The sequence below is a fragment of the Cryptomeria japonica genome, chromosome 7 (assembly GCF_030272615.1).
Source record: "Cryptomeria japonica chromosome 7, Sugi_1.0, whole genome shotgun sequence".
In the NCBI taxonomy this organism is placed as follows: domain Eukaryota; kingdom Viridiplantae; phylum Streptophyta; class Pinopsida; order Cupressales; family Cupressaceae; genus Cryptomeria; species Cryptomeria japonica.
In genome coordinates, this window is record NC_081411.1 from 179,718,737 (window position 1) to 179,744,665 (window position 25,929).

General features: G+C 35.7%; 1 protein-coding gene across 1 annotated transcript; it reads right to left on the bottom strand.

The window, feature by feature from the left end:
- Positions 1–2,385: 2,385 nt before the first annotated feature.
- LOC131048454 (aldo-keto reductase family 4 member C10) lies at positions 2,386–25,929 on the bottom strand. The gene is made up of 4 exons (XM_057982401.2): positions 25,434–25,929; positions 24,360–25,281; positions 7,384–7,638; positions 2,386–2,822 (listed from the first exon to the last, which is right to left on the bottom strand). The coding sequence occupies exons 2-4, from the start codon at positions 24,927–24,929 to the stop codon at positions 2,586–2,588; spliced, it is 1,062 nt and encodes a 353-aa protein (XP_057838384.1). The 5' UTR covers positions 24,930–25,281; positions 25,434–25,929; the 3' UTR covers positions 2,386–2,585.

Consider the following 25,929-nt stretch of genomic DNA (forward strand, 5'->3'; position numbering starts at 1 on the left):
CTTTTATCTTAACTACGTTACCATTGCACAAGTTAGAGACTCGGTCCCCTCACAAGAATACAATTCTTCCAGACCCCAAGGATGATCTTTAAACATCATGTGCACACAGTCATCCCCACGGATATGCTTATCAAATAGGGCATTGCATAAGATTTCAAGAATGTGATCAGCATGTGGCGTAAGACCAGTAAGGTAAAAGTTTGAGCGTTATCCCAATTTGTGGTCTGCCTGACCGTTTCTTCTTGACTATCAAAATCAAGTTGACTAGGAAAAGGGACCTGATCAAGAGGAACGAACTTATTGCCACCATGCCTTAGTTGTGGCCCCTAATTACCCCAATCTTGTTACTAGGTGGCAGTTCTTTATTGTTTTACCAATATGACCTCTTAAACATTAGTTTTATTAAGTTTATCAAAATGTTGAAATGGTGAGATTTGAAATTTGGACATGATGTTCAAAGTAGCAAAGCTTATCATTCCAACAATTAAGTTATACGTGTGCAAAAGTATTAAAATTTATAATGAAAAAAAAAAAATTAATCATATTGCATTTTACCATCTTGAAGCAATCTTTCTTTCGAATTGGTCAAAAAAATGTCCCACTTAGAAACCTAAATAGATCCCCTATTTGTGTGTTCAATGATGCATCTATTTTAGGCTCTAACCATGCAATGTTGTCTCAATTATTTTGCCAGGCAATTATTTTCTACATCTCTTCTATATCACAATATCCTCTCTCCTCAATTTGTGGATCTAAGTGGGATGGTGATGACAAAAGTGACCTTTCTATACTTTTTAGCCTTGTCCCTCATCCGATTCCTTTGATCATGGTGTGGTTGTCAAATCTTCAATTGTTGCATGACAACCAAAGCCTCTTGACATTTTTCCTCAAATTTTGGTTTTCCCTTCTAGCTTTCTAAGATATATTGAACTTGTCATCCTTTCAATGCCACAACTCATACTCTATATGTAGATACTTAGCCTTCTTTTCAATGAATACTATTTTGATCCGATGCATTTTCTCTTTGAAATTATTTTGGCATGCAATTAGGAACTTGTGTAAGACCTTTTTTTAACAAATGTATAAGTTGTAATGACAAACTTTAATAAATAGCTATCAATTGCACTTCTTAGGTGTCCATGCAACCATCTAGCTATGCTGCTTGAAACACGTTGTGATCCAGTATAAATGACTAGGCAATTCAGAGAAGAAAACATGTAACATAGATTTTAATGTTTGGCATCTTTCTTGCAATTTGGTCAAACTCCACTATCTCTTGCACAAACTCCATGTCTTTCCTAAAAACTAGTAATTAGTCATTGTATCAAGTACTATCCAAGGCATCCTCAAACTATATCAAATTGTTGATATGGAGACCTCAGTGATACAATCAAAATGTCAAGTATTTTGAACCTACTTGCAATTAGACTCAGATACGAGTTTTAATCACAACACAGTGGCATAATAGTCTAAGGCACCTTTCACCTGAGGCATGCACTGAATTTAGATACCATTAAGAACATACATAATGCACGCAAACAAAATAATTAAATGACGCAGGATTTCAACCTTTTATTCTCAACTTATTTACATGTCATAAAAGTCTTGCCCCAAATAATAATCTCTTACATCAATTTTTACTAAAAGGAACATGTAGAGTGTACATTGCACTTTCACTGACCCAAAATTCATGAAGAAATTTAATTGATTACACCACTCAGAATCTTACATGATTACACCGCTCAGAATAACCAGAGTTGCATACTTCACTTTAATCTATTATTAAGTGATGTGAATACCATTGAAAGAATATGATCTTCAAATCTTCAAATAGATTCATGTTTTTCTTACATTAAAACCCTATGCTAACTAATCCTTATCCATTCCTACAAAGTATGCACAACTGCACAAGTATGTAATTAGTGTGATACAAAATATTCTGATACAAAAATGAAGCCAACACATTCAGCGACTTAATTATCAGCATAGTCAAATGGTAGGGCACATATCTGGATTTGATATAAATCATTATTTCCCCTTAATTCCCTTAACCATCCAATATATTGTCAAAAGAAATTCAAGAAAAACACCAATAGATTCCAATACTAACAACCAAACTATGGATCCAAAATGATCACCTAAGTCTCATGGTCAAATTCCAACACCCCACATCAAACCATATCCATGTAAATCATTATTTTAAATAACAGGTCTTGAAACTAAGGACTACCCATGCAGATATTGAGAATGACCAAATATAATACTTTCTTGTTCTAACACAATGTTAAGCTTGTTCAAGTTCTTTTTCATATACAAGAAAATATCAAACAAAAACATAACAAAATCTGCACATTTTACGAAATTGCCATACAGAAGCGGTCCACATTTCACTGCTATATCAAAGAGGCTGTATTTTATTCTATAGAAAATTACATACATAGCCAAGTTTTAAAAAATCATCCAATCCCTGAGAAATGATATATAGCTTTCTGAAATAGCAATAATATGATAGCAAGATCACACTCAATATATTTGAAATGAATTTTTAATCTACAGAATCCTGGAGAACACTGTCAGCAATCCCATTAGATGCCTTCGATGTCATCATCGGTCTCTTGAACTGCTTGTAAAGGTCCAGCTTCAGATATATTTGAGTAACCACTGTCTATCAGCCGCAATTGAGGCTCTAGTGAGTTAATCTTCTTCCAGTCTTCTTCAGATAATGACCAATTGAAGATATCAAAATTTGTCTTGATCCGTTCAGGTCTCAAACTGCGTGGTAACACACTTGTTCCTCGCTGTAGTCCCCATCTTAAAATTACCTGAGAACGTCATCATTGAATGGTAAAAATCAAAAGGAAAACAGTAAGATAATAGATTAGCCTTTTATTTAGTATGCTGTACAGAGAAATAAACATAATACATACAATAATGCCAATTTAAAGAAAAAAGTTAAAACAAAGAAAATATCTAATCCGATTACACCTAAGAGGATTTATGTAAAAAAGACAAAGGACTACCCCTAAAATAGTAGGTCATACCATCAAGGACTTCCACGCATAGTTAAAAATGTTTGAAAAATTAGATTAATTCAGGACAAAGGTTCAGAAATCCAGATTAAAAAAAAACATAAAATTTCTATAGAAATTGGGAAGTCCAGAAAAAATCACACAAATCTAGCTGGACCCAAAAAAATCTGGATATGGTCAGCTTTAGTAATGATGCTGCCGTATGCTAATTTAGAAGCAGCCCTAAATGTTTTACTCAAAACCTCATTAGGGTATAAGATATTTTTGTAAAGCCTCATGAGAGCTTAAATTAAACTTTTTAAATGGAACTAATCAAAGGAAAACTTTCAAAAAAATTCCTTTAATGCTTATCTAAAATTAAAGGTTTCAATCTACCTGTGCTCTATGTTTTCTCTCTGAATGTAAAAATGAGCCGATAAAATTGGTGTATATAACAACATTCCAGAAACAGGTTTTCAAAACTTGGGAAATGACACGCAAATGCACTGGCTCACAATTACTTGTGATACTGTTGCAATGAATGAGATAATAGACCAAACTTGTATATAGCTGACTATAGAACAAAGATGAAAGCCAAAGTAATGGATAAAACCTAGCAAAATGAACTGCAGAATACCCTCAATGGTAACTGAGACTCATTGGGAGGTCATCCATATTCCATCCCAATACCATTTCGGGTTAAACAAGCTTAAACATGGAGTTTTCTCCAGAATCAAGTTCACTTAGCTTGCACCTTGTTTAGATTCACTCCTTGTATCAAATTTGGTTGTCCATGACAAGTGCTTCTTGGATGCTAAATATTTGCTTGGAAGAGCTCAAAACTGGCAACTGTCTTCGTTGGAGAAACAAACGATCCGTATAAACCTCTTATAATCTCCAACTGACTAGGAGAATGTCTTTAATGTACTTGAGAGACCTATATATTAGTTTTTGGATATGGGCATAGATTATTTCTTTCATTTTTTTTCTGATCTCCTTTTACATAGGTCATGGAATGCCAACCAATGGGGTATAAGAAGAGGTAAATCATGAGTGCTTTCACAATGAATGCAATGTCCCCATTTTAAGTATTAACTGATTTCTGAACAATTAGTCTACTTTCCAAAATATTTCATATAGGCTAATCGGTGGTTTAAACTTTAGGGTGAACTCCATATTTCTTGGAGTGCACATGATCGGTCTTGCAGGGTTTTATTCCTAGCAATGAGCTCCATTGGTAGTTTAGATTATCATGACAATTTCAGAAGTGATTTCTGACTTTTGGTAGGCTCTCCAAACTTCTTGGAGTAGTAGTCTATTTTTAGTATATCATCCGGTTGGCTCCAACCATCATCCCAAGTCTTCAATATCATGTTTGTGTGATCAGAGTTTGATTTAAATGTTGTTTTAGTGCTTTCCACAACTCGGGTAAAATAATCTAAAAATTCACTTAAAATTCCACTGTTAAATATATCTTTAAAAGTTGCAGAAGTGATCTTAAAGTTGGAAACCTAGGACATGAGGGGCCTTTTTGCACATTCAAATATTATTTCCTTTCCAAAAAAGGTCGCTTTGGAGAAAAAAGTGAATTATTTTATCTATAAATGGATATTTTCCCTCCAAAAAGCTATATAAAGAGGATGTGAGCTTATTTGAGACATTAGATTTGTGAATGATATTGTTATGCTATTGGAATGAACCTGAGTTCTTCTTGAGGAAGAAAAACCTCTTAGAGTTGTTGGTTTTGAGGATGAAAAAACCCCTAGCTAGCTGAGTAGTTTCATACAGAGACCACCATTGTGTTACAGATTGAAGCTTCAGTTTTTGGTTAGCGAACATGGAGGTTTTTCGTTGTGTTTTGAGTAACAGATTGAAGTGATTGCTATCAAGGAATTTTGAAGTGTGTTTGAGGCAATTTGGGAGGTTTGCAAGATGTACCATTCACATTAGTGCAGTCCATACCTCTTCATACTGACTGTACCATCTGGAATTCTTCATTGCTGGTATTAAGAATTATTTCTCTGATGTTTTTATATGATAATGTTAATAAAAAGGGAAGGCTGTAGTACAGTTTAATTTTGCAGGTTTAATCATTGGCTAGGATGTACGATTGATTGGAGCTGTTTAGAGGATGGCATGAGGGCCCCTAGCTCAAGTGCTGATGTTTTTGTGGTTTCTTCTTGTTGATTAAAGGCATCTACTTTATGGAAGTGCTGAATGAACTTCTGGGGAATGACCTTTTAAGTTTGGTGTGAGGATTGGAATTGTTTGTACCTGCTGTTATAGATGCTGCAGCTGCAAACAAAGCTGATTCCAGACCTGCATATGTTTTTTCCAATTATCAGTCTAATATATCATCCTCTCAGCGTGATTTGGTGATGTTTGAGCATGATTTGAAGTGGTGTTTTCAGACCTTGTTCATTGTGGGTGTATTGATGAGAGTTGGTAAAGTTTTCTGAGCCTTTTTGCTTGCTGTCTAGATTTGTAGCAGCGTGTTTACAATGCATTTCAGACCTGTACCAGAAACAGTATTCATCATCATTAAGGTATATTGCTGTTGTTTTAAGTTGGGAGGGTTTGTTCATGATTTTGGGATTCCATTTGCAGTGTTCTAGCAGTTCTTTTACATCAGCAGTTACTCAGAGTTTATGCTGTACATGGACTAAACTTGTAATCTTTTGAATGGTCATACCGGTGAAGATTTACCTTTCCTATGCATTTTGGATTGTAAAACTAGATGGTAAGTACTGCCACCGAGTTGCTCTTGTTATTTGCTTATGTAGCTACCCCAATGAATAAGTAGTTAATTTGTATTAAGCTTTCCAACTGGATAAGTGGATGTGCCCTTTTCACTCACCACTAGATAAGTGGAAGAAGTTGTTTTCCTCTCAGTATTGTATAAGCTTTCCCATTTAATAAGTGTTAGTGCCCTTGTAATTCTCATTGAATAAGTGGATGCTTACTTCTTTCAGCACTGCTGCACTCCACTGAATAAATGGTATTGGCTGGCTTGTTGCCTAGTGCTTTTCTTTCAGTTGCTGCATTTCAGTTAAATTGTAATCCTGAACACCATATGCTTTCACCTTGTCCATTTTGGGATTTGGGTGATAAGAAGGTGGAAAGGAAGATAATTGTATCCCATATTCAGTTGCTATATTTTTGAAAGAAAATTAGGGTGTATATTACAATGAAACCCCAGTAGACAATACTGCACATTCACATCGGGTAAATTACCACACCCAGCTCTCAAAACATACTATACCAACAGAGGAAGCCAGGTGCAAGTCTTGGATGGCTTTCAAATGTTCTTCAATTGTGACGTCTAGCATGGAATACTAGCACTTTCAATGGCTTCTTTACTATAATTAAGGATCCTTGTTGCAGATAGCCACTGTGATACATTGGAGATAAGAATGTGAAATCAGAGACACCTTCGCTTAATATGACCATACCGTGTCAGAATGATGCCAAAATGGAAAGAAAAATAAGATAGGTTTCTGTCTCTCCAAAATAGAAGTGGGCTTTACCATAAAAGTATCACATGAATGTGCTGCAAGCAATTCAATTAAACTGTGCTATGGATGCTGGGATGCCATTATAAAAATAACAAGTGGAAAATCAAGCCATACAACAGAGTAAAAAGAACAACTTCTGTTTGATCTATAAAGGTACAAAAAGAATCTCTAGCAATGAATAATGTGTTTTGCTGAATCTTATAATGAATAATGTGTTTCATTTAATCTTATAACTTTAGGTTATTATCCAGTTGGGATGATTCCAGATTATCTAGGCAGGGTTTATAAGTTAAGATTTACCGGTGGTGGTATGGTTACATCAGTACAAGTTTTGGAGTTATGCCTAATCTCTGAAAAAATATATAATTTCTTTGGTAGCACTCAGATCTGTTTGTCATTCTATGAATTGGCCCATGTTTATAAGATAGTTGGTTTTTCACATCCTCCATGATAACAAAGCTTCATATGTTGTATTCTGCAATGTATATTTGTTTTAAGTAAAAAAAAGAAAGCAATCCCAAAATACAAAACCAGGTTGTTTTGCTGAATGAAGCCAACTAACAGGCTAACTCAGTCTTTAACATTAGATTCCCTCCTCTTATATCCTTTAGCGATAGAGGGATAGATTCCCTCGACAGCTGTAAAATATAATATCTATTAAATTGCTTTGACAACTTGAAAACCAAATTTGTTCATCATAAACTGTAGCGAAGTGTTGCTTTGGCTAAGCCCATTTGCAGGGATTATTGCATCACACACACAAAAACAAAGATTACATGTAAGTTACTGTTACAGTATTTCATTTTGAAATAAAAAGAAACCTTTTCCTATGTATACTGATGAAAAGAACTGTCAACAACCTGTTCTGGAGTTTTGTTGAGGCGTGCTGCAATGTTTGCTACTACAGATGTTTTAATCATTGGTACATGAACAGACCTGCACCTTCTGAATGCAATTCGAGGTGTCTCACATTCATCCTCTCCACTTGATCCGCATTCATTGCTTAATAAATTGCTTGCAGGTACACCCAAAGGTGTATGAGCTGACACATGAATACCCTTTGCTTGACAGAATTTGACAAGATCATCTTGCCGCCAAAAGGGATGCAATTCTACCTGCACATACAAAGAATTTACAGAAAAATAACATGATGCAGCACCATTTAAACTTAAAGCTTTCAATCCTTTCATTTTTCAGAAAAAACCACAATAAAACTTGAAAATAGTTCAATGCACACTAATACCAGGCAGGTAATTATGCAGGCCAGTTAGCCATCTCCATAATATTAATGTACAATAGTTATTCAAGTTACAGTAAAGCTTTCTGCCATTCACTTTTTTGCATCAATCATAATTCATAACAAATAAATTGAAAAAATAGTCAATCGTCACTAATAAAATGGCAGACAAGTATGGAGGCCAGGAGCCTGTTTTCTGGCTACTAACGCACAGAAGACAGGTAAACCATGTTGTAGGGAAAACAATGATATTTGGTTGGCATGTATTTCTACATGGCAATATGCTTAGATAAAATAGATGCATTCAAAGAAGAGCTTTTAATTAAAAAATGTTTTGGCTATTTTTACTGAAAAGCATGCTGTAACTATTCTATCTAATACGAATCTAAAACTAAATATCTCCCACACACACACACACACACATGAAATGCAAGTTACGCAACAGAAAATCTGAGACATCTGTTTACCTGGAATTGCATTGCACTAAAATCTGAACTGATGTAATGTCTGAAATCTATTATAAAAAATTAAAAAAACTCTTATACAAGTTAAAACTAATATCTGAAACCTCTAAAAAACTGAAATGAACTGCTGAAAGGAAAATTGGCACATGTAGTTGTAATATTACTGAAAATAGATGAGATGAAATTGATAAGGTATGAATGCCAACTCAGGAAAACCTTTCGTATGTGCACTGCACTTGGACAAGAGATTCAGCCTTTCAAATTGCCAAAGAATATAAACTCTGCTAGACAAAAGTTGGCATTCGCCTTAGAGGGCACAGACCTCTATTGCCAACTTTCTATGTGGAAATATCATGGCCCCTTTTTCAATTTAATTTGTGTTAGGACGAAAGGTCTATTTCCCATTTCTAGTCTCTCTTGGTCAAAGACTGCATATGTGTGTTCTCCCTCTTCATCTCCCATGTGCCCATCCTGTTCAAAAGTTTTGAAGTGTGCAGGTTGTTGAAGTTTCACAGTTTTTGGTCTTGGCATGCCTTTTCTTCCAGCTCCATCTTGTTTCCTTGCCCCTATTGGGATATTGGACTTTTCCATCCCTGCATACTGATCACCTGTTCCCTGCTTTCATCACTTTTCAGTTTTTCCTTGTCAGATTTTCAGAGATCTCCTTACTGACATCCCGTCCCTTTGACCTTAACTTCTTTTACCCTTGTTGGAGTTTCCCAATCCAGCATGCCTTTCCACCCAACTCCATCATTTCCCTTTATTCTTATCATGATATCAAGCTTTCCCATCCAGGCATGCATTTCCCTCTACGTCCACCTTTTCCCTTCATCTCCAACAGGGTTTTGGAGTTTTCCAACCCATCATTTCTTTTTGCCAAACCCTGCTCTTTCCCTTACCTTTGTTAAAGTTCCAAACCTAACCCTACTGGCATGTTTTTAACCCAAACCTCAACTCCCTGCTACTTGCACTGAGTTACCCTTCAAGACCAAAGCTTTGGCCTTACCCAAACTCGAGTGCCTTTCCCATGGCACCCCAAACTCTGATTCCCAACAGTTAACACACTGTCACATCATCGGGATCAAAAGTTCAGATATTTTCGTACTTGGATACCTAGTATGTTCTACTCCCAAACTCTGATCTCCATCATGTGGTATAAATCTTGAGGTATCCCAGACCTCCAAACTTTGATACTCCCAGCTTTGGCTATGTTTTGTCCCACCTACCTCCCTACACAACCCACAACATCATTAATGGCCAAATTGGACACCCTCATAAGGATTTCTCCTGCACAAAAACACTGCTCAAATTTAAGGGTGCCAATTCACATGTACCTATGGCTTTGGAGGTTAAGGGCAGCCATACCCTCATTTACTGCAGTGGTTGTATCCTAACTCCCATTGCCATTGATTTCAGTAATTAAAAGAACACATTCATTTGGCCAGAGCAAATATTTTCTGTTCATTTTTAAATCATTCTAGGGCATTGTGGCAGAAGTGTCAGGATACTCAACTGAAGACAGCAGGAAACTATGTAGCCAATTCAGGCATAGATCCCAATTCAGGTTCATGGATTCAATTCATATGTATATGTATATGTGTGTGTGTAACGCTAACAATATTAGAGTTGGTCTACATATTTCCTAATATTTTCAATATAGAAAAACTGAGCCTTATACAATATTAATAAAGGTAATAAACATTAATTTTAAAAACGAATTAACATTAATTATTAATAAACTTATATGTGATAATGGTTTTTAGAATTGTCAAAGCAAAAGTTCACTGGAACTGTTTGAAGTAATATTTGTTGAGCAAAAAATCTTGTAAAATACGGCAATGAAAGTGCAGCCACTCACACAGACCACTTGCACAAATCCAAATTTGTTTTTTCCAAATGCAGTTGTCAAAAAATAATTTAAAAACAAAAATAACAATTAAAAAGGATGTTTTTGTGCAGGTTTTGAATGGATTTTTTTAGGTTCTTGACTGTTACAACCAAGTTCTTTTGGAAAAAATCCACAGTCCAAAAAAATCTTGCTGCAGGAAACCCGCTTGGATCAACCTGGAATCCAAACTAGGTTCAAACTGGACCTCAATCCAGGGCTTACAAGGTACAAAACGGCAACATAGGCAAGAAATTTTGGCCAAGCCTCGTGATGCCTGGCAATGTCCCATTTCTGTTTCCCATACCTGAAAGATGTATTTTCTTTGAGATGCGTTGATGTTCAAATCTGCCTTTTATTTGCATCTGCAGCCTTCATTAATGTGTCAGACACTGCTTGACCTTCTGCAAATCAATGACCATGCAAACTTTGCACTTCATCACTATGGTTGTCTGATAGTTTCATCACCTATTGAAACCTATGCAGATAGAAGAGTTTGGTTTGGTGTATTGCTTGATTAAAATATGTTTTCATTTTAGTTCTTGTTTCTCCCTTTTTCCTTACAAGTGGTTAGAAAGGAGCTTATTGAAGATCTTATGAAAAGCTAGCTTTGAAAATCCCAGAGGATCCTCTGCAAGTCATTTCCCACACTTGCAGGTTTCCCGTGCTGGCACAGGTTTGCACAATAGTGCAGATTTGAACATCAACAATATGTACCATGGATTGGGACATGTACTTACCAGTTACTGGGAGCTGAAAACATTGACCACAAAGGTGGGTTGGACCCTTTACCTAATAATGCCATCATTATAATTTATTAGCATGTGTATTTAATTTTAACAAATTGCAGTTTGAGAGAAGTAAGCAAATAGATCTTGAATCCCTCTAAATATTGAAACTTTCTTTCTGCAATAGTGTGGCTGTTGCTATGCAATTTTACATGGACTAATTATATATGCAAAATGTTACAAAAAAATGTCCATCTATAAAACATTTTGTGATCACAGGTTTTAGATCAGTTCTGGCTTTGAATTTTCAAGCAAACTGCAGCTACTATTTGAAGTTGTACTCTGTCTATATCTGACAAATCAATATATTTATCTCCTACTCATACAAATTAGATATTAAACCTCATTTCGTAGGTTGTATCAGGAACTGAAAATGGGTAAATGGAAACACAAACATTCCAAAGTAAGGAGCTCAAGAAACAGAAGGGACATCGTTTACACTTCTTAAGGAGATGGTGGGAAACAAGGGATTAACAGAAATATGTACTAAAAAAATGGAAACTTCTAGATACTCTTATATGGTATAGAAATATTTTGAAGCTCCTTGCAATATTATTGAAGACTTCCAAAAAAATTCCTAACAGTTTGGTTTCAGTACCAGAACTTTCCAAAACTTATATAAAATGGTCAAAAACTCAAGGAATTATTTCCAGTAGATCCGAAATGTTCAGAATTTTCCAGGCCTCTTGAGCTGATGAATTTTTCGGAACAACGAAATGTTCTAAATAAAAAATACAGGTTTCCATATGAAAATGATTTTAAGGATTCAAAGTTCTTGGAATATCTGCTCAATTCAGGTGTGCAACTGCTCACCTGTATTTGTGCTTATTATGGTTTGCTTATGTGTGCATTTGTACATATTGAACCTTCAGTTTGTTATTAATATTGTGTATCGTATGGACATACATTGCATCTAACCATAGACAACAGTACTTCCTTGTTCTGTCGCTATTTGTTGCATCTTGATCACGAGGACCCAATCTTAGAGTTAGAGGGGTTCGCCAACAAGCAGGGATAGGCAGAGCAGGGAGTCAGCTACTGACCAAATGAAGATGGCGATACTGCCTAAAGACAGAAGTCACCTGACCTTCCCAGAGACCCCTGGTGCAGAGGCCCATGAATCAGCTTATCCAAGCCTTCTGCTGCTTGTTGTCTGACCATGCCTGATCCAGCACAGCCAGTAATGCTCCAACTGAATTTGTTTTCTCTTAAGCCTCATTCTAGTAATACCAATAGATCCAATTAAGCTGTGATATTACCAGATATTTATAAAGTGACTTAATTGAATTAATTGATTAAGTTGTCCAAAAATTAATCTTATTTCAAGAGGGATGACTTTAATTGATTAATTTAAAAAATAAAGTGAAAATAATAAAATAGTCACTTTGTTAAATAAAGTTCTCCAATTGTGACAAAAATTAAATAAGGCCTAAACTTCTAGATTTAGGTTGGAGTTCTTTATAAAAAGGCTTGTTGGGCTGTAGTAAGCATGTTTTATGGATTTGATGTGATGAATTTATATGATGATTTATGAGAAGCTGAGGATGGAAACCTTCAGTAGATCAACATGGTTTGGACAAAATCCTGACTCTTTCTAAAGGTGGATTGGCAACAGAATTCACAATTGGGCCAAATTTGTGAAGTCTCCATTGCAGACAAATTTGCAGGGGTTAACGATTTGATTTAGAAGTAGAGGTACTTTCTACAATTTTCAAAATAAAGTTATTTTGATTGGAAAATTAATTATATTATTGTTAAAGAATAAAGTTTAGTGTTGGGTCAATTAATTATTGGTTTGGAAGATTTTTTAGAGGTGAAAGTCAGAATTTAATGTACAGATTGAATTAACTATCACATGGCATCTTCATATTTCTGAGCATTCTTGCAGAAGGCAACAGAAAGCACAAATAAATCAGACATCGCACTATTTGTCTTGGGAGTTTGACGCCATATTTGAGAGAGGCTAGGGCTTGAACAAGTCTGAGGTATTTTGGTATTTAAATCTGCATACTTATTTCATCTTTATCTCAGAAAAATGCATTTCTGAAAATTCTGGGCAAAAATAAAGAGATTTTCTGTACTTTTCCTAAGGTTGGTAACACTCAGAAACTTGTTTCTTCTAGTAGAAAAATCAGATCAGTAATCTGATCATAATTATGAGTTTATTGTAGAATTCATATGCAAATAAAGTTTCAGATTTTTCTATGCCCTAGTTTTAGAAGTATTGTTGTTTTTCTATTATCCCTATTTGGGGATATTACACAAGCAAATAAAATAAATAACTGGACAGATACCAAGGCTGACAAAGAAAAAGAACTGATCACTTAAACTGACTCCAAAACTATGCTGCAAAAGTAACATGCAATGAAGGTACTGTTGTGACTGCCACCAGGTTGGTAGTTCTTGCTGCGATGTTGCATGGGTGTTTATGTCAACCAGCAGATTGTTTTTTTCCCTCTCCAAGCCTCTTATAATTTCATTAACTGTTTCCCATTGTTGGGTTTTAACTGTTTCCCATCCTAATCTCTCTTTCTTTTATTTTGAATAGTCCAGGTTATTTCCAGTCATTCACCCACGATATATTACTTGAGTCGTTTGCAGTCTATAAGGAAATGGTGATATAAGTCAAAGGGGCTATTAGCTATCGTCTTCTTGGATCAACAGCCAGTGAGAAATCATATTGACAATTGCATCATGCTCATAAAACACATGATACACTTTTTCAGAGAGCCTTTGGTCACAACCCATGTGATTCAAGATCGAATGATGTTCACACATAGAAGCTGCCCTACAACAGTGCCATTTGGTATTTAGTTTACACCTGCCACCTCAACATCTTATGGCTTGATTACAAATTACTTTAGCATGAAGTTAAACTAGCTATTGAGGGCAATATGACAATTCTTTCTTAAATGTTGAGATGTTAGACTGTTCCAATGGTGTTTAAACATTACAGAATATTAACATAAGTATACTTTCTTGTACTGTTGCTATTTCCGTCTGGAAGAATCTTACTAATAGTTGGTAAAAATTCTTGAGCACAATTGGGAAGAAGAAAACTCTTGATGGGAGGAAAGTTGGCTTTGTTGATATTAAATAGCTAGTTTGAATTATTTGATGGCAAATATATATATTGTAATAACTTAAGTGATTACAATACTTGTAACTTGTAATAAAAAGGGCAGGCCCTATTGGGCAATTGATTTAACTTGTAAATTGTATATGGGTCCTGACCCATATGTAACTTATAAATTCAAAATTATATCTTGGCGCTAGAATATGCAAGGTCGACCAAGGTTTATTGTTGATATGAAGTCATATATAAGTAAGATGATTTGAGGATCAGAAATCATCAATCACAAGCGAATATATATCTCTCTACCTTATGTGATCTGCTTCCAGCTGCAATCATCATCATCAGCAAAAGGATATTCATCAAGTGTGAGAGAACTTCAGCGAATTGGATTCTTGTTGAAGCGAATCTGATCTAGGAGTGCAAATCTGTCCTAGGGCATCCAAACCTCATATACTCTGCCGAATTTCTGTTCTTGTGGCTGGGCGAATTAGTATGGAATCTGAGCTGTGAATCTACCTTATATCTGGGCGAACTATTGATCATTCTGAGCTCCATCCCAGACCCGAATCTGATCACCATTGTGGAGCAGACTTGTGCCAATTATGGGCGACTATGCTGGGCGACATTGAGTTGTCTAACTCACTAATTTAGAGCAGCGATCATCCTCTTCTGTGGTGCCAAAACATTACTTGTCGGATCAGCAAATTAGGGTCTGCACATCAGTGATTTAGATTGGGCAAAGCTCTGCCTTAGGTTGATGACTTAATCAGATAAGTGATTTGATCTTCATTGTACTTGCAATTTGCTCATGATTAAAGGATTTTGATCTGGACTTGATGCTGGGTTTTTCCTCCAAAAGGGAGGTTTTCCCAGGGTATTCTTGGTGTCTTGTCTCTTTTGTGTGATTGCTTTGTGTTATTTCTAAGTTATTCTAAATCTGATCACTAAAATTAACAGTTTTGACTATAAGAAAATTTGGCTGAGCATGAGGAGGCTTCGTAGAAGAATCTGTATGATACCGATATTCAAAAAAGCATGAAAGAGGTAAAGCATGAATGGGGGCGTCATCAAAACTTTATTGCTCAACATTTTAAGCTTAGAACCAGGGCTAACTGGATTGAAGGGGATGATAAAGGATTTAAATCTTTTTTCAATATATTAAGGGCAACATTTGTTAAGGAGGATCGGTCTTGTTGAAATCAATGGCATTGTTAATGATAAGCAAGAAGATATTAAAGCTGCCTTTAATTTCTTTTATAGGATCTATTTTCTTCTAAATGTGATATTACAAATTTAAAGGCTAGAGACCTTTGCAAGAAAGTTATATCAAACAAAAGTGAAACAAAAGAGAAGCAATTGAATTGGAGAAAAAAAATAAATTGGACGATATTTATTCTGCAATAAAATCCTTCAAAAATGGAAAATCTCCTGGGTGGGATGGATTACCAATTGAATTTTATAAAATTAACTTCGAATGGACTGTTCCAGATTTACTTGGAATTTATGAGGAGACTCTAAGTGGAGAAACCTCGGCGAGTGAAATCAATAGAGGTGTAACTAAGTTAATTCGTAAAGATGGTGACAGAACATTGATTAAGAATTGGAGGCCAATTATCCCACGTAAAATTTCATACAAATCATGATTAAAGCATTGGCCATTAGGCTAAGGACTATTTTGCTGAAGATTATTTTTCCCATGCAGACTAGTTTTATTAAAGGAAGATATATTCTTAAAAATCTTATTATGGTTCTTTTAGATTTTGAAAAAGCACATAATAAGATTGAATGGCCTTTTATCATGAAAAACTCTAAAAGATAGAAATTATTTTCAAAGATGTTTCCATACAGGTGGAGATCGATGGGGAATTAAGTGAGCCATTCTTTTGCATAATTCTATCAAATAAAGCTACCTGCTAGCATCTACTTTTGAATTTGAAGCTTTGCACTATATTCTCCTATATTTTGATGTTCATTCTCTTGTTAGAGGTCTTGTTCTACCTGATAATAATGAGATGTTGGACAAACAACTTGTTGATAATCCTACCTTGTTTCTTAATATAAACTTTTTCACCTCTAACTCTAAGATTTCTTATAGTAAATCAATAGTGCTAAGTTGGTATTATGTTCAACCTGATTGGTTTAAAAAGTTGGTGGGACTGAGGGGAGCTAGCAGAATTGTGCGTTATCTCAGTATCCCTTTGGTTGTGGAGCCCTCTCTTATGCATATGTGGGATTGCATTTTATCATAAAATTGTTAATAAGAACACCCAATGACAGGGACATTTGTAATCCTTGGCTAGTACACCCAGGTTTGTCAAAAGGTTCTTTCCTCTTTCAGCATTTATTATGCTTCTGCTTGGCTTTTTCATAGCTCCTAGATTGAGATGCTTCAAATAATGGTCAAGTCTTTTCTATGGTCAAATGGCAAGGGTAACAAAAAAAGGCATGCCGTCCTATCTAAGAAACTAGAGGGTTTGGGTCTAAAAGATATGAAAATTTAGGGTATTGCTCTGGATATTAAATACATTATTTGGGATTGGATGCTCTAAGCCATGGAAAATCCTATTAGGGACACTATTTGTCCTGCCTCCCCAAAGAAAAATAAGTTATGGAAGGGCCTTCATCCCTGTGACATTATATCTGGTAAAATTTTGTCAACCCTGGTGGTTCTTCTGTTTCCTGTAGCATTTGGAGAGCTTAGAGTTTGTCAAGCATTTATTTATAGACCATGAGACTTTTCCTAGGGATAGAAGCACATATGCCGATTATAAATCCGTCTGGTGGAAACTGGATTATAATAATAAGCTTCTTGCCCTTACTAGAAGCTGTTCCAAGGGCTGGGAAGCTAAAGGTTTCAGGGAGTTTGGAGGTATATTTAGTAATGGTTTCCTGGTTTCATGGGCTGAGCTTTAGGACAGGATGCAAATTCCTACTACTTAGAAAAAGACATACTCAATTATTCAAAATGCCTTGTAAGGTATGAATTTTCCTATTCATTGAAGTTTAATACAGAAGTCCTCAACAATATCACATGGAAGAGCGGTACACCTTTCATGATGGTCAAAGTTTAAAATTTTTACAGCATGTTGACTGCGATTCAAAAGATTTTCGATATGCTTAACCTTCTGTGGGAACCTCTTTGTGGGAAATCTCCGTCTGTTAAAGATTGGCAGTCCATTTTTGGTCATTTTTGGTCATTTATGGTCTAATCAGATTGAACCAATGAAACCTTATTAGTTCTTGTAGGTGGCTGATTGTTATTAAAAAAAACTCTTGTTGGTATTGTTGTAATTAATGCTGGTATCAGCACAATATCATCAAAACTATTGAACATGTGCATTTTTATTGTAAAATTGCTAAATGTTGTTGGTCTGTTCTCTAAGCGATAAGTTGGTGTGGCATAGTAAATTTGATTATTTCTTTATTTGAAATTTTGTTTGGTTTTGTGAAATGTTTTGACAGGACCTAAATAAGGTGTGGCTTAATTAGTCTAATGAAATCCTATCGTATTTGTCAAAGGCTAGGAATGAAAAGGTGTTCTAGGGAAAAAGGAGGACCCTTACTGACTCTTGATGGGAGCTTCCATTTTCCTTTGTTGTTTAGGCTATCATGACATTGATAAAGAAAATTTTACTGATTGATCGGCCATGTCAAGTTTCTGTTACAAAAGTCTAATATAATTCAGGATGAATGGTGGCCATATATTGCTTGGAAAGGTGAATGGTTGGAAGATTGTGAAACTGAAGATGACCTTATGGATTGTGAACATTTTCTTGCTATTGGTTTGGTCAGCATTATTCTCATAGCTGATATGTCAGGGAACATTTATGCTAGATCACAAGCTCCTCCACAGCCTAATAAACAACAATTTAATATAGATTGTGAACATTTATGCTGATATGTCAGGGAACATTTATGTCCTAATAAGCAGCAGTTTAATATTCAGTTCTCCAATGGTGTTACAGTAGTTGAGGGCCCTTCATGATTCCTGATTTTAATGAAGTTTAAATGCGTTTTTGGCTGGTCATTGTAACCATGAACAATATGTAAACTGTGATATGATATTTCTACAACCGGTACTTTCTTTGGTAATTTTTTGTTTGTATATAAGTCTTGGTGGTCTATCATTTGTCTCATTGGCTATGGGTTATGTATGCAATGTGTTCTTTTGGCTGATACGGATCATAGTGTGTAAACTGTACTCTTCATTGACTATGATATAATATAAACAATGTTGAGATGTGGGGTAACATCGCACATCATCGTCAACTTTGGAACTTTGTACTTTTCTTAGTTGTGAAAAAGGCAACAAAAAAGTGGAAGAAAAAGAATCATCATTAGACATGTTTGGGCATCAATATTTGGAGACAAACATCCAAAAGGAAAGGGCATATTGTGTAACCAGACACAACACACGTTTTATTCAATATTACAATATTATGTAAGGTGATGATCTGTTTTGTTTTAAAACTAATATTACATCCAAGGAATGTCATGTCGCTGGTTACATCATACATGCATTGAACCTTGTAATGTCCCCACTTTGAAATACAATTTAATGGTAAATGATAATAGTAAAATAAAAATAAAAATATAAAAGTATATAATTAAATTTTAATTAAGTTAATGAATGGTCAAAGACATGAAATGAAAAGTTGCGACTCCCTCAAACATGAGATATAAAAGGGAGAAGAGAACCTCATTTGAGGGGGATAATTTGGGAATCAGAGGTGCAGATCTAATTTAAATAAAAGTGCAGATCTGATTGTGAAAGGTTGTGTCCCTTTCAAAAAGGCAGACATAATTAAGAGTTGCACTCTTTCAAAGGGTGCTGACGGTGAAAGGGTGTGCCTCTTGCCAAAGGGCATACATGGTGAAGAGGTGTGACCCCTCCCTCACATTGAGAGATATAAAGGAAAGGAATCCAAGCATCCAAGGAGATCACCATCGATCAGATCAAATCAGAACTGTTATTAAGTTACGGGCAGTAACATCTTTGTTCTTGGTTGGGGATGTGCTTAATGTGTATGCTTAATATATGAAGCCTGATAATGTTCTTATGCAGAATTCAGTAGTAATATTAATATAGACTGCAATATGTATGACATTCATACTTAATCCATAATACATGAATAAGTTGGAAAGAAATAGACTGCACTCAGAATTACATCAACATCACAGGCGGATCAAACTTAAAGATACCTTCAGAAAGCCACACCAAAATTGACTGATTGCTTATAACAGCATCTGGGTATGATTACCAGTGAATTCTTTATGCAGATAGAAAACACATACAAATAGATTAATATGCAGATAGAAAACACATACAGATAGATTAATATGCAGATATATACAGAAGTTTGATCTACACTCTGATCTAAATGAAAAAAGAATCAAAAGGGAGAATATTTTAGCAGAACAGAAAACAATAAAGGGACCGGCAAACTGTTTTCCCTTTAAGAAGATAAAGGAACCCTCTCTCTAACCCTCCCATATCACTTGAGAATAGTAATCTAAGACAAGATTTACGGAAATCCCAAAAGGGGACATTACAAGTGGTATCAGAGCATGATCTTGCCAGCCTGTAGGGTAAGGATAAATCGATTATGCATTCTAATCAATGAGAAGGGATATATTAACTCCATCCAAAATATGGCAACAACTAAATGACAATGGCAAGACAATATGAGAGATTGTTAAACATTCATGTATTGTGCGAAGAAGACAATCAAGTATATAATATATACACTAAATTAAGAGACAATATTATGGAGATCTAAGGTGAAGTATATGAAGAGTTGGTAACAGACTTTTGAGAAAAGATTGTGGATACTTTATGACAATCTTATGATCAGATTATGGAAGACTTTATAACAAATTTGTGGAAGAGATTTATTGTGAATTATGGAATAATAATTGGCCCAAGAGATGGTTCCAGTCCTGATTGGACGCTCCTGCCTCTTGTGGATAAAGTGAATTAGCCCAAGAGATAGTTCTAGTCCTGGTTGGACGCTCTTGCCTCTTGTGGATAAAGTGAATTGGCCCAAGAGATGGTTCTGGTCCTGGTTGGACACTCCTGCCTCTTGTGGATAAACTGAATTGGCCCAAGAGATGGTTCTAGTCCTGGTTGGACGCTCCTGCCTCTTGTGGATAAACTGAATTGGCCCAAGAGATGGTTCTAGTCCTGGTTGGACGCTCCTGCCTCTTGTGGATTGGTTACTTCGAGAGATGGATCTGGTCCTGGTTGCACGCTCCTGCCTCTCGTGGGTAAAATGATAGATTGATTGGCCCAAGGGATGGATCTGGTCCTGGTTGGACGTTCCAACTTCTTGTGGACTAAGTAAACTATATCTACATGGGTATGCTTGTATCAAAATATATCCATGTGTCTACTTTGTGTTTTCATGTGTATGCTCCGTGTTTTATGTGTATACTCCGTTGGGCATATCTACTACATGAATATTTATGATTACTGATTCCTATCATTGTAAATTCTATTTTTTGTTGACCTAGAAAGATGAGTTTATTTAGGAAAAAAATATTGCAATTAAGGTCTTACATATGTGTCATGCTTCTAATCCTCTTCCCAATGAATGAGGATCTTTGTTTGTCTCAATTAAACAACCAAACACAGTTCTTACAATTACAATTGATGAGAGAACTTTTCTTAAGATTACAAATCTTCAGGGGTTAGTTAGGAATCCTTGCATTGGGAAAATTTAATTAAACTGATCGTTGCTTGAGGACAAGCAATTTTGAGTGGGACGGGCTGTAATGTCCCCACTTTGAAATACAATTTAATGGTAAATGATAATAGTAAAATTAAAATTAAAATATAAAAGTATATAATTAAATTTTAATTAAGTTAATGAATGGTCAAAGACATGAAATGAAAAGTTGTGACTCCCTCAAACATGAGATATAAAAGGGAGAAGAGAACCTCATTTGAGGGGGATAATTTGGGAATCAGAGGTGCAGATCTAATTTAAATAAAAGTGCAGATCTGATTGTGAAAGGTTGTGTCCCTTTCAAAGAGGCAGAAATAGTTAAGAGTTGCACTCTTTCAAGGGGTGCTGATGGTGAAAGGGTGTGCCTCTTGCCAAAGGGCATACATGGTGAAGAGGTGTGACCCCTCCCTCACATTGAGAGATATAAAGGAAAGGAATCCAAGCATCCAAGGAGATCACCATCGATCAGATCAAATCAGAACTGTTCTTAAGTTACAGGCAGTAACATCTTTGTTCTTGGTTGGGGATGTGCTTAATATGTATGCTTAATATATGAAGCCTGATAATGTTCTTATGCAGAATTCAGTAGTAATATTAATATAGACTGCAATATGTATGACATTCATACTTAATCCATAATACATGAATCGGTTGGAAAGAAATAGACTGCACTCAGAATTACATCAACATCACAAGCGGATCAAACTTAAAGATACCTTCAGAAAGCCACACCGAAATTGACTGATTGCTTATAACAGCATCTGGGTATGATTACCAGTGAATTCCTTATGCAGATAGAAAACACATACAAATAGATTAATATGCAGATAGAAAACACATACAGATAGATTAATATGCAGATATATACAGAAGTTTGATCTACACTCTAATCTAAATGAAAAAAGAATCAAAAGGGAGAATATTTTAGCAGAACAGAAAACAATAAAGGGGCCGGCAAACTGTTTTCCCTTTAAGAAGATAAAGGAACCCTCTCTCTAACCCTCCCTTATCAATTGAGAATAGTAATCTAATGCAAGATTTAGGGAAATCCCAAAATGGGACATTACAAACCTAGACACATAGGCTTAGGAGATTTCCATGCCAACCTTCACTTTCCTAAGAATCAGCAACAAACTCTACAGTTTATGCACCACTCTATTTGCCCATTATACATCTTTTCACTTGTAGTAATGGTTTATTTTCAGCAAGAAGGTGCCTTCAGCCATCTTTGTAAATATTGACTGTACAATACCCATTGTCAATATGTTTCTGCATTTTTTTTGTTAGTTTAGGGTTCGGTTTAAGAGGTTTCTACATCAAACTTCACTTTTTCCTAAGAATTGACATCCACTCTACATTGTTTGCATCAATCTATTTGCACATTATATGTCTTTTAAAGTGTAGCACCTATTTGTTTTCAGCAAGCAAATGCCTCCAGGCCTCTTGATTGGGGTATACAGTGGCCCATTGAAAATGCATTTCTTCATTTTTTGTCTTATATTTCCTCTTACTGTTGGATTTAGTTAGGTGGTACACTGCATAGAACAATTTTTCACTTTGAAGACTATTAGTAAAGATCCATGTTTCTGGCATGCAGAAAGTTTGAGTAAATCTAAACTATTTAAAATTGTTGTGACAGAGTGAGATGTTGTGGAATAAAGCCTGGAGGCATGAAAACTCAGGAAGAGGCCATTAATTTGAACTTTGAAGATCTCTCTTATAGTATCCAGCAACTAGTTGAAACCATGAGCTAAAAGGGAGACAAGGCTTTCTGTGCATTATTTGCCACCATTAACTGCTTTAAATCAAGAGGCAACGCAGCAGGAAGCATTTGAAGGTGTGAATTGCCAAGTAAACACCTCATTTAATAGACTTGAGTTTAACATTATAATTTACTTGTCTTTAAAAAAAATGGTTGCAAGTCATTTCTCAAGAACTCATGAGCAAAATGTTTCCATTGCTACAAGTCAATTGACTAACTAAAATAGGTTTAGAAGATACCAAGGAACAAAATATTGATGTCTTAAGATCTGACACAGCAGTTCCAGTAACGACAAACAATTCATATGATGTGTTTCCATCAAAGAATAACCCAAGGAAGCAAGTTTGAATATTCTTGCTTCCATCTTAAATTGATTGTTTCAAAAGCATGTCTGTATTTACCTTATGAGGGGCATGTGGGTTTTCTTAATATACACATAATTTTTGGAATATATCTACATATTTCTAAGTTCATTCAATGTTCTCCCTTGATAACACTGGAAAAACGCCAAGTACAATCTTGCTGATGATTCTTCCTTGATCATTTGCTAGACCGTAGATGGGATAGTCTTGAACTATTTTTCTTTTACAAGGTTGCATAAAACAAAGGAAAAGATAGCATATCAGTTGACAGAGATTTGCCTAGTATAGTGTTTATTTTGTTAAATTATATCTACATAAAATGCAATTGATAATTTATAAAAAAGTGTACCAACTTTATCTCTCCTATAATAGTAGACGAAGTGATTGTGATCCCCAGTTCCTTGGATATTTCTGAGAGATTCGGCTCAATGCATTATATTTATCATCCCAAAATTAACAAGCAGATTAAGTTTGCAATCCAATTTTAAGGTGTTGAAAAGTTAAACTAGAAATTATGAGATAGATTAATCTCCTTTTTAAATAAAATGATTACCATTGGTGGAATTTAGATGTAACAGAACTCGACTTTCTCCCAGCCAAATGTCTCCTTTCAAATATCGCAAGGATACTGATGATTCATTATTTCAGTAGTGATCGAATGAGCTATGTTCCTATTATCACTGATTTATCTCCACCAGGTCAAAATATCCTAAATCTCTTATAAATGAGAAGTGCATGCTGCCCACTTTGGATGAAAACCTAGTCAAAAAACATCAGTGCTCTGAGCAGCATTTATAAGTAAGGAGTTGGGGTTGTGTATGGTTGGAACCTTAAAAACCTTAAAAACACAGTTTCTTCAGGTGGCTAGTAAAAGAAGCATCCTCAACTTGGATGTGGCGGGGTTGCTTTCAAGTTGGATCTCCCAGCAGATTCCAAAGTGCATAATATGTTCTATGTAGCCACACTATAGCAGCACACTAACCTTTAAGAGTGAAGCATACGCTCCTTTATGGAGACAAAGAGTACATGTGAGTCAGTTTAAAACTTTCCACTCTTTTAACTTAAGTAACAATTATAAGAAATCTAGCATGAAGAATAGTCAATTGGTTGCAATTGATGCCGTAGAGATGGGTAGGCAATGGACCAGCTATCTATTTTGTTGCTATTCGTGTAAGGTAGAGATGAATTTAGAAGAGTAAACAGTTTCATCAAGGATGTTACATAAATATTGATAAGGCAGTTTAGAATGAACCTATGAAAGACTTGGTATAAATAAAGCACGAAGCAAATAAAGAAATTATTTTAGCAATTGAAATATTAAAGGGACCCAGAGTATGCAAGCAAATAATAGCATGTGGGGAGCATATGAATCTAGATTTTAAGTTAAAAAGCACTGAATCTAAACATATCAAGAGTTGAATCTAGACACATAGGTTTAGGAGGTTTCCATACCAAGCTTCACTTTCCTAAGAATCAGCATCCACTTTATGCATCCAATCTCAGTTTATACAGTGAGAATAGAGAATCAAAGTACCTGATTGACAGCAGGAATTATTTTTGCAAAGCTAAGCAGCTCCTCTATCTGTTGTATGCTGAAGTTGCTGACTCCGATAGAATTCACAAGCCCTTTCTCGACCAAACACTCCATGGCCTGCCAGGTTGCTTTCAACCGATGTGAAGGTTGCCTCAATTCCATACCAGGTTTCCTTGGAGGATCAGTGGCATCCCCAAAAGAGAAAGTCAAAGGCCAATGCACCAAGTACAGATCCAAATAGGACAACTCAAGATTCTTCAAGCATACCTTAACAGAGGTCTCAACCCTCTTGGGGGCATTTGTAGTGCACCACAATTTGGAGGTCACAAAGACATCCTCTCTCTTCAGTCCACCTCTCAAGGCCTCTGACAAGGCCTGCCCTACTTCAACCTCATTTCCATACAAATGGTCACAATCCAAATGCCGATATCCAACTTCCAATGCAGTCCTCACTGCCTCAGTGCATATATCACCATCAGCCTGCCATGTCCCCAGACCAACAGCAGGAATTTTATGCCCCGTATTCAATACAAAACAGTTCTCAGAGCTGTTAAAGCTTTTTGCCCTCATCGTTCTTTGTAGAATTCAATTCGATTCTGTCCTTACAAGCATGGGGTACGCAGGAAACCTCTGAAACTATTAAATTTGTATTCTATCAACGATTTCCTGTAAGCTATTTCTCTCTTCCGTTTTCCAATTTTTTCTCAATTCGGTATTGTCCCTTCACGGTTTAAGCTAACAGAATAGACCACAATAGATCAGAAGATATCAAGATTACAATCAGTTCTGAACAGATTCCCTGAAATCCACTTGGATTTCCAATTTTTTCTAAGGTGGGTATTGAGTCTCCAAGATTTGAGCTCCCCACCAAATCAGTCAGACGGTATTATGATTATCAATCTGTCCTTCACTGCCTCGAAACCTACAAATAGTAGGTTTTATATGGAACGGTTAGGTCACCTGAATAAGCTTTTGACCCGGTGTTCCCAATATCGATTTGGGTGGATATATGGAATGTGAAATTGTTCAAAAGTTGTTAGAGAAAAACAAAAAGAACATAAGTAAAACACTCACCTGTCCTTGCTTGGCCCTTTTGGAATTCTCATCCGCTTCTTGAATTTCAAACTAGAAAAGGCGAACAAGCAAGAATATAAATGGTCAAACACATTTATCAATCTGAAACAGGTTTCCAGCCGATTAAAGCATAGTCAAACTTGGCTTTTTTAAGATCCCTATGAAGATCTCGTGGTACACAAAAGTCGCCTGGTGTCCAAGAAAATATGGAGAGTTCTACTCTACATTTTGCCATAAAATTCCAAAACCCCAAGATTCTGCCCAATCAAGCTCAGAATCATGCAATACAAGCTGAATTTAGCAATGAAACTAGCTGGGAATTGGTTGATGGATACTTTGTCATGCAATCAAACTTTTACTTTTACTTGGATGTAACTTCCAAAAACACAAAAATTCTCACGGACAGTTGGTTGGAAGCTTTCCACCACTAGTTACAGTAAAAAGCAGCAATATTTCTCTTTTTCCTCCTGATTTCTTGCTGTCCGGACACTTATTT

Bases quoted from the DNA above. Each gene is read 5' to 3' on its own strand.
- LOC131048454 (XM_057982401.2), bottom strand. From the start codon at position 24,929: ATGAGGGCAAAAAGCTTTAACAGCTCTGAGAACTGTTTTGTATTGAAT. The intron at 7,639-24,359 runs GTACTTTGATTC...TTGTATGTGCAG, and splicing joins TAATTCCTGCTGTCAATCAG to GTAGAATTGCATCCCTTTTG. The intron at 2,823-7,383 runs GTTGTTGACAGT...TGACGTTCTCAG, and splicing joins TCAACAAAACTCCAGAACAG to GTAATTTTAAGATGGGGACT.